Source organism: Gigantopelta aegis, chromosome 9 (assembly GCF_016097555.1).
Source record: "Gigantopelta aegis isolate Gae_Host chromosome 9, Gae_host_genome, whole genome shotgun sequence".
Taxonomy (NCBI): Eukaryota; Metazoa; Mollusca; class Gastropoda; order Neomphalida; family Peltospiridae; genus Gigantopelta; species Gigantopelta aegis.
The window spans coordinates 13,216,432-13,229,084 of NC_054707.1; the positions used below are offsets into that span (position 1 = coordinate 13,216,432).

At 37.6% G+C, this 12,653-nt stretch overlaps 1 protein-coding gene across 1 annotated transcript; it reads right to left on the minus strand.

Moving 5' to 3' along the window:
* Window positions 1-3,735: 3,735 nt before the first annotated feature.
* Window positions 3,736-7,806, minus strand: LOC121380782 (zinc finger protein 578-like). Its single transcript, XM_041509754.1, has 3 exons — window positions 7,727-7,806; window positions 6,148-6,498; window positions 3,736-3,824 (listed from the first exon to the last, which is right to left on the minus strand). Exons 1-2 carry the CDS (start codon window positions 7,761-7,763, stop codon window positions 6,176-6,178), a joined length of 360 nt encoding a protein of 119 aa, XP_041365688.1. The 5' UTR covers window positions 7,764-7,806; the 3' UTR covers window positions 3,736-3,824; window positions 6,148-6,175.
* Window positions 7,807-12,653: the final 4,847 nt, after the last annotated feature.

Here is a 12,653-nt window from a genome sequence, read left to right on the forward strand (position 1 = left end):
GACACGTTCTGTAATCGTATATTATGAAAACACTTGGAGATGAATATTATGTGCCGAAGTATCGGGTAGATCTCGGGTTCCAGCAAACACCGCGGCAGAGTAAACACTCGCACAGAGCTTATTGCACACTTATAGCTTCTCGCATGCTGTCACAAACGTCTACTGATTATGGAACGTTATTATACACACTAGGAAAGAAGAGGAATGGCCGTACACTTCGGGATCGATCCCCGTCGGTGGGCCCGTTGGGCTATTCCTCGTTCCAGCCAGTGCACCACGACTGGTATATCAAAGGCCGTGGTATGTGCTATCCTGTCTGTGGGATGGTGAATATAAAGGATCCCTTGCTGCTAATTGAAAAGAGTAGCCCATGAACTGGCGACAGCGGGTTTCCTCTCTCAATATCTGTGTGGTCCTTAACCATATGTCTGACGCCATATAACCGTAAATAAAATGTGTTGAGTGCGTCGTTAAATATAACATTTCTTTCTTTTCTTTCTGTACACTTCGCCTATTTGGTTTTCAGCATACGGTTATTTCGATATTTGGTCGATAGAAATAAAGAGAAGAAAACCGTTTCCGCCATACATTCTACGTCTCGCACCTTGCACTAGATGAAGCAGTAATGAATCTTTTTTATTATACAACATTTAGTGAAATATCTTAAAATATCAGCGAAATAAAAGTGATATCAATCACTCAGTGATGATAACACATTTTAGAGTGAAACTTTCACTATATCACTCTAAAATGTGTTATCGTCACTGTAGAAAGTGTTATCTTCACTGCAAGAAAGCCGGAACTATTTTGCTGCTGGCATTTTAAAAATAAAGGTAAATTGCCAAAAGTTGTATAATAAATAGAAAATTTCATGGTTTTTTTGTGTCAAATATGATTTATATCTCATCTCGTGAAGTTTGCAATCATATCACACTCGACGCGCAAACTAGACTCGTGAGCTATGATTGCAAACCTCACTCCATGAAATATAAATCATAATTGATAAAAAAAAAACACCCCAAAAAACAAACATCATGAAATATCCTCTATGTATGCACATTCCACAGGACTGTACATATGACGGTCTTTGATATACCAGTCGTGGAGCATCGATTAGGGACGGCAGGCGCGTGTGCAGGAAATTGAACGGGGGAGGGGGGTGGGGGGGGGGGGGGGGTCGATATCTAGAGTGTGGCGAGCTAAGTTTGTATGGGGTTCAGGTCATGTTCCCAGGGAAAATACATTGAAAAAAGAAAGAAAGAAAATTCAGTTGGAGAACGATGGGTCACTAAACAAACATTTCTTTCTTTTTGTGAATCCCAAGAACGTTATTGCATTCTTTATTTTCAGGTGGTTGTCTTTGGCACTGGTTGCGACAAGGATTAAAATAGAAATAATTAAAAACAAAACAAAACAGCCAAGAAACCCAATAATTAAAACAAAAACAGCAACGACCTCCATCTAAGGCGATCGATCCTTCGACCTATCACACCAGAAATTTGCGCTTTTAGAAATGAGGTACATTCAGCCCCAACATGAAATAACTCAGCAAGTCCACTGAGAGGGACCGAGCCTACATACTATAGTCTGAAAGACGCGAGTTCAGCGGATGTGTAACATCATAGTTTACAATGTAGGTAATAGCTTTGTATGACCCGTTCATGAAGTGAAAAGTATAGGGTATATACTACCAAATCAAATCCCATAGACGACAGTAATAACATATGTGGCTAAAACACCTCCCTGCAGCGTATCAATCGATATAAACGCCACGGATATAAATACTACCACCCCTCACTCTTAAAGTGAATCTTTAAACAATTGGGTGTCAAGCTGCTCATTTCTGAGATAATAGGTAGCGTCTACGACTACTCTAGTTCAGCACAAAATTCGAGTACTTTTTTTTACAGGTATCCCATACATGTTTCAAACACAAGGCTACTTGACACAGTGGTACTAGATGAAAAAAAATTGCATACATTTTTTTCCCAGGTGAAACTGTTTTTTGTTATAACCAACACACTCACATTTATCACCAATCACATGACTTGTGGTGTTCACTTCTCTATAAAAGGTTCGGTGCGCTTTGACCCGTGGAAATGATATCATTTTCAGTTGCATTTTCTTGCGCGACCTTCAGACAATGAAGTTGACTAGCGAGAACGTGGTGATTTCTCTCCCCCCCCCCCCCCCGACCCTGGGGGCTGTGTTGCGTGTACTTGGCCCACTAGTCAAGTACCGCATTGAACACAACGGAGACAGTGCTGTTGTAACCTTGAGTTACGGAGCTACCAACTCATCAGTATCGAAGAGGAGGAACCGGAGGCGGCGACCTAAGACTTCGCAGGGGGGACCAAACCTGGCGGCTCAACCGCCAGGGGCGGTCCCACCTGCCCCGAAGAGGAAGATTAGACCAACGGGAGCGAGACAGGGTGATCCAAACCCGGTGGCTAAACCACCGGGGGCGGTTCATTCTGCGCAGCCGCTCCCAGTTTCTGACCGGAAGCACTCGCCAGGAGCGGAACAGGGGGGACCAAAGCTGTCAGCTCCACTGACAGTGGCGATCCCTCCTGATGACCCACCTGCTGATATGGAAACTGGACACGTCATCGTGACGGACCCCCCAGCGAGCCCACAAGCGCCTTCCATTGCTGTTGTTGCTGACCCTGCAGCCGGACGGGAGTCCAAGAGGAGGAAGATGTCAACGGTGTCCGAACCGGGGAGACTCGACCAACCCGAATGGACTATCGTCTGTGACAACATCCCATCCAAATGGCAGGGAGCTGTCCACGGCGATTTCACTGACACCAACCAACTGAAGGGACTCTGGAACGAAAACAATTGGCGAAATCTACCCAACGGAATTGGGAAATACCAACTTCACACAACAGGATCTGGCAACCAGATCCACGTGACTGCACAACAGGACGGACTGTTCAGGCAAGGACTCTTGATACCGGATATGACCAACTCTACGATTCATCGTATCCTCAAGATAGTGTTGAGAGATATATATCCGGCAGCCATCTACAGGAATATCAAGGTCTTGATTGAAGGACTCCCCAACTTCAGGCCTGGGCAGTCCATCACCTCGCCATGAGTCCTGTTATACCAACCTCCTACCAACCTCCTTTGCCTCCGTGAGTAACCTCTTTTTTTGGGCTAGTTAGACTTTAAACATTTTCGAAGCAGTTCAAAATTCTTATGTTTATTTATTTTTTTATAAGTAGTCTAACGCACTTTATTTCGGCGCCCGTTCAATTGCTCAAAATCACCTTAAAAACTTTTTGGCCGAGCAGTCTTAACTATTTTTGGTTAAATTTTAGAGTCCGGACATGTTTTGGATGCAGTTACTCTTTGTAGACTTAGGTAAAATACAGGCTTCACCGAGGAATCGAAATTCAGCTAATCAGAGCACGGCTCCCACTCGGTGTACTTCAAGTTTACGAAGTGTCTGCTATTTAGTCCGCGCTCGCGTCAACCTTACTAAATGGCTTTATTCCAAATTCCGCCCACCTCAAACTTACCCCCCCCCCCCCTCCTGCTCCGGAGTTAGTCACTGGCGAAGTCAGAGACTAAATCCGTGGTGGGCGTGCCTGAACCTCTGTGGATAGGGGCACGTAAAAAGAGTTTCCCAGTTCCCAGCCGGAAGGTATTTGGCTTAGTACTACCATTAGGTCGGAACTTTATTAAACAATCTCGGTGTTAGAACTAAAGAATAAGAAACAACGTTTGCATGTTTAGCCAATATGTGTAACAACATTTTATTTCTGTACAGCTGTAACAACGTAACAAGAACCAACAAATCCAAATCTGTCAAAGACCTGCAAAGAAAACATAATACATAAAAATAAAATAAAACGCCACATTATGTTTAATGGTTAAGCAGAGACAAGAAAATATACAATACATTTATCGACATGAGCATACCAAAGTTAAAGTTAAAGTTTATTTTGTATAAAAACACCACTGGAGTCCATTAATCAACAGAGGCGGATCTAAGAGGGCAGGAGCCCGCCCCCCACCCACCCTAAATTTTGCGATAGTTATAATTTTATTATATATTAATTTGTTTACGATCCCCCTCTAAACCTCCCCCAAAGTTCCCTTGGCATTCCACCTCATGTCACTGCCCCCCCCCCCCCCCCTCCCCAATGGATTTTCTGGATCCGCCACTGATTAATGAGTAATGAATGCATGTCCATATGTTTTATGTATATGGAGAATTAGGAAGGTTCCCTTTAGAAATACAAGTAAAGTTACGAATGGTGTCATTTTGGAGTAAACTGGTTAAAGACGAAAATAAACTTAGTAGTATTTTATATAAATGAATGTTCTCGTTAAACAGTGGTGAAAGAAATCAATTTAAATGGTTGAAATTCATAAAAAGTATTTTCGATAACTCGGGAATGGGGTACATCTATACCAATCAAAATAATGATTTCAAATCGTATAAACAAGAATTAAAAAATACCTCTGCGATCAATTTATACAACAGTGGTTCTCGGAAATTACAAACTCTTCTAGGGGACAATTTTTATACATTATTTAAAACAGAATTTTATTTCGAAACCTATTTGTCGAGATTATCATACCAAAATAGATGTTGGATAACTAAATTGCGTACGTCAAATTTAAGATTACCAATCGAAACAGGCAGATGGTTTAACGTTCCTAGAGAAAATAGAATATGCAAACTTTGTAATACCGATATTGGAGATGAATACCATTATTTATTTAATTGTAAAAATGATAATATTGAAAATATTAGAAGAAAATATATAAAACAATATTATAGAATTAATCCTAGCGTTTTTAAAATAAAAGGTATGCTGTCATTATGTAATGCACCACTATTAAAAAACCTAGCTATATTTATTAAAAGATTATCTTGTATTGTGAAATGACGTTTCTCCGTATATTTTAGCTATTTTGTTTGCATATCTTGTGTTCTGTTAATTATAGATACTTCTATGTTGACGCCTGTTCTTGTCATGTATGCTAATTATGTATTTGAAAATGTCCTCTTGTTACACATTGTAATGTGTCTGAGTGTTGTTTAATAAATCTTGAAATCAAACAATTGGAATTTTTGACAGGTGATCTTTAGCAGAAGCCCGTTAAATTTGTTTTGTGTCAACAGCAGTAAGTGATAGTTTATACGTACACTCATACAAACAGGAAGTCGTGAGGCCCTGTTTAGGACAGGAAACCCGGGGAGTTCGATCTCAGTCCACTAGGTAGTACTAAACCAAATAACTTCCAGGTGGGTCAAAATTCGATGTGCACCGAACTTTTGATAGGGAAGTTAACACCACAAGTCCTGTGATTGGTTATAAATGTGAGTGTGTTGGTTGTAAAAAAATTAGTTTCATCTGGGCTAAAAATGTATACAATTTTAATTCATCTAGTACCACTGTGTCAAGTAGCCTTGTGCTTGGAACATGTATGGGGTACATGTAAAAAACAAGTACTAAAAGTTTGTACTAAAAGGGGTGTTGTAAAAACATCTTGTTATACCGAAAATAAGCCATGAAAGGTACCATTTTCTGCAGTTAATACTTTGAGGTAGGGGTTGTGGTACTGATATTTATAGTTCATAGTTTGGTTGATATATTGCATATAGTGTTTTTAAACACAAACGTTAACAGTCCAACCTATAGGCTCCATCTCGCCCCTGAATATACGAAGTATGCAAGACCTATCTCTGGTATTGGGATTCCCTGTGTTGCTTTATTTGTGTTGTTACTGTTCTCGTTGTTGTTGTTGTTTTTGATAATGTTGATGTTGATAATGCTTTTCTTATGTACTGTTTTCTTTTGGTTGATGATGATGGTCATGATGATGATGATGATGATGTTGATGATGATGATGATGATAATGATGATGATGGTGGTGATGATGATAATGATGATGATGGTGGTGATGATATTGATGGTGATGATGATGATGATAATGATGTTGATGATGATGATAGTGATGATGATGATGGTGATGATAATGATAATGATGATGATGATGATGATAATAATGATGGTGATGATGATAATGGTGGTAGCGATAATGATTATGATTATGATTATTATAATTATTATTATCATTATTATTAGTATTATTACAATATATTATATAGGTCATGACCTGTACCTGGAGCCTCGATGAAAGAAGCAGACGTCTATTTCCCGCCAAAACCGACGATAGCCAATCCGAATCCTCCTCCCAGACTGCTGCTCTTGCCGCCGTGTTTGAGACTGACACTGCTCTGGTGGTGACTGTGACAACAACACTTCTTACTCTTGCCGTGACCGCAACCTTTGTGACATTTACACTTACAGTCACAGTGTCCATGACACTTCTCACACCCGTGACACTTGTCACACTTCTCACAGCCGTGACACTTGTCACACTTATGGCACTTCTCACAGCCGTGACACTTGTCACATTTCTCACATCCATGACATTCCTCGTGGTGTGCGTTGGTTGTCACAACGTGGATCACTAAAAGCAAAAACATATGGCTGTTGATGATGTGCTTGTTTAGTTTATTTGTGTTTGTGCGTTGTTTATGCGTGTTTACTTATGTATGTGTGTGTTTGCTTGTGTATGCTTGTGTATGTGTTTGTATGTACCTGTATGTGTGCGTGCGAGTGAGTCTCTCTCTCTCTCTCTCTCTCTCTCTCTCTCTCCTCTCTCTCTCTCTCTCTCTCTCTCTCTCTCTTTCTCTCTCTCTCTCTCTCTGTGTGTGTGTGTGTGTTTCATGTTTGTTTATTTTTAATTTCAAAAAGGTGTATTAAAGTCTAGTAAAACAAATGACGTTCATAAGCGCTGTTAAACCTTTTCAAGCATATTAAATTCTTATTTTGCAGTTTTATACTGTAGAAGTAACGTAAAACATGTCAAAACAACAAACATGTTATCGCGTTTAAAATCGTACCTTCGTACAAAACATAGTCCTGTGAATATTTGGAGTTAACCAATTTTTAAAATTACATATTGTGTCTCATAGAAATTGTAACAAAGAAAAACAAAACAACAACAACAAAAACAATAACAAAAACAGTTCATAAATACAAAAGGGTTAAATATATGTAGTTTACAAATTTGCCATACAAACTTGCTATACTTGGTTAAAGGGACAGACCCTAATTTATAAACACTAAGGCATATTTTTCACTATTAGAGCCGTTTATGATCACTGAAACCAAAATTTACTTATATTTTATTGTTTAGATTCCGTACAACCGAAGTGTTTCTGGTCATCCTGGTATTTCTAATACAACAAAATGCATTTTTCGTATTTTTAAAAACGCACGTGCGTCTGAGAAGTAACGGTTATGGAGACGCGTTTCATTCTATTTTAAAGGGTATTTCAACGGTACAAACTTTTGTTTCCCTCTGTTGTATCCAAATGTGTTACAGGTTTGGAAATTAACCAAACTTACTGTCCATATTTACGGGTTTACACTAGGGTCTAGGTGAAAAATATGCCTTAGTGTCTAAAATCTAGAGTCTGTCCCTTTGAATATTTTGTTACCATATGTTTAATCAGATTATTATTGGCACATAATTATTTTAAGAATAAACAATAATTTACAAAAGTAATATTTATAAGCATTTAACACATACATGTTTAATGCAGAATAGTTTAGAATGTCCTACCAGGTTATAGCATGACTGTGGGCTACGTCATTATCATCAATGTTAACATATCAATAAAATTACTTACATAACACTACAGCAACAAATAAAATGATTACTTTCATGTTTCTCTTATCCAAGTGAGTATAGCTACTGTTCTGTTTGTTAGTCAATCGCTCAGTAATATAGTATTTATACTAACCTCATACAGGTGGTCGCTGTGACGTGGTGCAGGTAACCACAGGCGGCACTTTGATGTTGATTGTGACATGCTATTTACAGGTAAAACCGCTAGGACCCGCATGTGCTCGGCTTTCCTCCAGCAGCTGGTGATTATGAAAATATAATAATGTTATAATAAATATTAATAATCTAAACTAGGTGTGCGCAGTTGTGTGTGTGGATAAAACGTGTGTAGAGGTAGGAGATTTCAGAATACTGAATTTGTACAAAATATCTTCTTACCTTTAGAAGTTCGTGTTTAATAGATACAACCGATATCATGTTATGACTAAGAAAAAGGAAGAGAGATCATATTACCATGGTAGTATATATTACAGAATATGTATTCCATTGCGTATTCCTCCTGTTCAAAAGAAAACAGATGCTTTATAATTAACGAGACAGGTCTGTAAATATTTCTTAGCAAATGTTTCGTCTCTGTATGAAACGATTGCTTGTGATCGATCATGATTTATCTTCCTTTTTATTTTTATTAAGATTTCTGACATTTACACATTATTTGACAGTCCTTATACCAAAACGAGACAACCTTTAACGCTATTAAAATTCTATATCTAAAAGGTGTCTTACAAAATACAGTATATTATACATATATATTTTAACTATAAGTAATCAAATATAAGACAAAAAGGCAGCTTCTTGAGATATATTCTATAATGTTTAAATCAACCAAGCAAGTGTTGTCTTTTGTTAAAGGGACATTCCTGGGTTTGCTGCAGTTTTTAAGATGTTATCGACAAATAATTACATATCAAATATATTTTTCTGCATAAAATATCAATGGCTGTATATTAAACTTGTTTCTGGTCGTTCTAATATTTGTACTATGTTAAATGTCATCTTATTTCATAAATATTGTTTTTTCGTACGTACCAAATTATTTGAAGACAAAATCCAGTTTGGGTTTCTTACAAATATTAAGACAATCAGAAACACATTGACTATACGGACACTGATATTCTAAACAAGAAAATATATTTAATATGTAAGTTTAATCGTAGAAATATTTAATTAGTCGGAAACATCTTACAATGCAGCAAACTCAGGAATGTCCCTTTAAATTGATATTACGTAATTATGAATGACAGGTGAATCACTATAAACACTAAAAATCTGTTTTGTTTAACAACACGACTAGAGCACATTGATTATTAATTATCGGCTATTGGATATCAAACATTTGGTAATTTTCTATAAATACTAAGACATATACTAAGCGTAGTTAAGTGCCCACCTTCTGGCTGTAAAAAAAACCCCTCAATGTCACGACCTGAGCAAAAGTATCGTTTGCGTAAGAATACATCAATTCTTCTGATTCACAAATTCCAAAAAGACTGATCTTCATTTCCGGTTTGTGCTCAAAAATCATCATAAATTGTACGATGTAATAAGAACAGGTATGTTTGTACAGCATAATTAATTCACAAAACGGAGGATACCCGAGATAAGACTCTAGAAACCGCAAGTGGCAATAATTGATTGTTGTTTTTTCCGAATAGAAGAAAGGAATGTAAGGAGAAGAAAACTAATTACTTGATGTTGTGACTGCGTAAGTGAGAACATTGAGACATCTGGACATTCATATTCAGTCATGAGAGTACACATAATGTTAACAAGTTAGACATATTATTATATGTTATAGCAGGACTCGTGTCATATTAGTATAAGCAAATCTAAACAACGAAAGCATTAACATATTCAAAATTGTATCTCTGTACAAGTCCAAAGGATACTTTCAATAAGTCTTCACTGCTTCCATGAGTCAGGTGTTTCATCTATAGGGGGATTTCCACTTCCCAAGACGATACATTTGTGAGGACTGCCACACCCATGACTGGTTTCACAAACGTCAATCTAGGCAGTGAATATTTTGAGTTATGATGGCATGCACCCATGAATCACTGTCATATCATATCAGTGTTCGCGAAAGACTGAGGCTCGTCAGTTGTTCAAGGTAAAAGGTAAAACTGTCCATTCTGGGGTGACACGTCAATGGCAAAAACAAAAACATTTTGGAGATAATGGGATCGGTAGCCGATATGTGTGATGGAATCTGACAATTACAAAACAAAAAACGCCGTAATCATAATCCATTAATAATTAGTAGATTAGACTGGTTAATCAACTTAAATTATGAACGATTAAATCATTGGAAATATTAGATATTGTATGTATGTGTGTGTTTGCGTGCGTATGCCCTTGTGTGTGTTTGTATGTATGTGTATGTATGTACATGTAAAACCGTTATCAAGACCGTATCTCTGCACAATGCAGAGTCGAAGTGGTTGATTGCATGAATATCTATCTGGAACCTTGTCTATAAGAGGACAACCACTCTCGAGAAAATCCTTTTAGGAGATAACCATATGGAGGTGGGGTTTTTTTATTTGCTGGTGTTATTGTCTATTTGATCCCGCAAATATTATTTTTGACCGAAGGCGTTAGCCTGAGTTGAAAAATGAAACACTTGCGGGCATCAAATACACAATAGCACCCGCAAGTCTAGAAACTCCATATGGTTATGTCCATTGTAAACTGAATTATTTTTTCTACGGAACTAACTGGATATTTGGCATTTCTTGAAAAAAAAATACCTGGCTTCAATCTAACTGTAGACCCTTGAATCGTCAACTACGTCTGTTCCAAATGCTAATGACGTCACTTTCTAATGACGTCATTAGCTTTCCGGGTGTTATTTTCAGTTGATCCCGGAAAAAAGAATGTAATTAACCAATCACAATACAGAACACACTCGCCATCAGTTTACAACAAGGCTCCGTTCAACGAAGCGATCTTAGCACTACTATCGCCGTAAATACCTACCATCGCGACCTTAATTTTTGGCTACGATCGCCAACCCGTTCCACGACGCGACGTAGCTTACTATTGTCGTAAATTACTGTGAAAATTTACGAGGCAGTTGTAAGCCACTGACGTAGATGTCAAATGACAGTTAGATGATGATTTGATCATTTTCTAAGAAGTATACTAACTTATTGTGTAAAAATAGATCTAATACATACCAAATACCTTTTATGAAACTCGGCGTTCCATGGAAAACATTCTAGGCCATGCGACCTTAACACGAAAGTACGGGAGATAACTTTCATGTCTTATGCATTCGGCAATTTTCGCTTACTACATAAACTGACAAAGTTACTTCATGGATGTCCGATACCAATGAATACATCTAAGATGTTCCGAAAAGTCGGCAACCAATTCATTAGTTAACTAATTCGCACTTCTTTGTAAATAATATTTTAATCAATAAAGGGGCACTTACGACTACTGTAAGGTTACTTTGTGGAACGGCTGTAAAGTTTACGGTGCCAGTTGTAAAATTCACCGTAAGTCACTACAATTAACCTTAGCTACAATTCTTTCGTGGAATGGGGCCCTGGACAATGCATCTGTCCTGCACCGCCATCCGGACTGCCATCCGCAGACTAGTTTGAAGCAATCACGACATTGCCTTGTGCAAATACGATTTTGATCACGGAATACGGTTTTGTCATTCAAATTTACTAAATCAAAATCAGCCAAAGTCAGAGCTCATTGGGATAAATACAGATGTAATGACATGCACTCTCGAATCACTGTCAAACACCAATGCCGGGGAGGCGCATACCCGAACCACTAAATACCATTCGCTCCACCACTTGTTTTATTAACATACCTTCCAACAAAGGTCGTATTTGTCATTTGTCATATACCTGGTCACAGTTATTTTTATAGCTGTTGTATATCACTTCGGGTACACTATTAAATATTCGTGGTCTGTATTTCGCGTATCCGGGTTGCGATACACTCAGATTAACCACAGCCTACAAAAGGTAGTATAATTGTATTGCTTGTTAAACTTGCATCTGAGGCGAGTTTTCCTTTGTTTCTCACAGTAACATTTTGAACAATGAGAAAAGTTTTATCATACGAACAATGTTTGTGAGTGATTGTCATTTGGCATAGAAAACATTCGCCCTCATAGGAAGATAAACATGTTATGAAAAACAAAACATTTACTGTACGACTTGATAATTATAGATATATAGAGAGTAATACATGAGTGGTCGTCAGATAGAATTTATTTTACAATGAGTTGTTTTAAAATGTATCTGACAAACGAAAGTGATATTTTATAAAAAACGAGTTGTAAGATAAATGGTATCTAACGGACAGGAATGTAATATTTTATTTCTTACATATCCTCAAAAACCAGGGTTTAAGCAAATTTTAAAATCGTTTTCGACTAAACGTTATGCACAGCCCTTGCACTCGCGCGTCACAGACAAATAATTGTCAGGTTAACTATACCTCACAGTGTAATCGATTTCGATCGTGCTGTTTTCATTGGATGGTATGGCATTGGTGACCTGGTCATCAACTAGGAGTAGCCAGTCGTATGTCTTAAAACTGTTAACACACGTACATGTGTTAACAAGTATGTGTTATTAAGAATAATGAATGATGTTCTCACTAACTTGTTGGTTTTTATAATTAATGTCAGCCATATAATTTAACAAAATACCTATGTTAATAATTGTGTTAGCCTTGAGTACGTTTTTTAGTATTGTTTGTGTAAACTTCATTGATGGATGTGTGGCATAGGGATGCAACGTTTCATTGATAAATAGCTAAATCAAGTGACCACCACATTACGTCATTTTGGGTAAGCAACGACATGTTCCCCGGTTTTAGTTATGTGCATTTCCATGTCTTCTTTAGTTATGTTGGATGTAATTCCTTCCGATTTAATATGCGATGTAATAAATAGA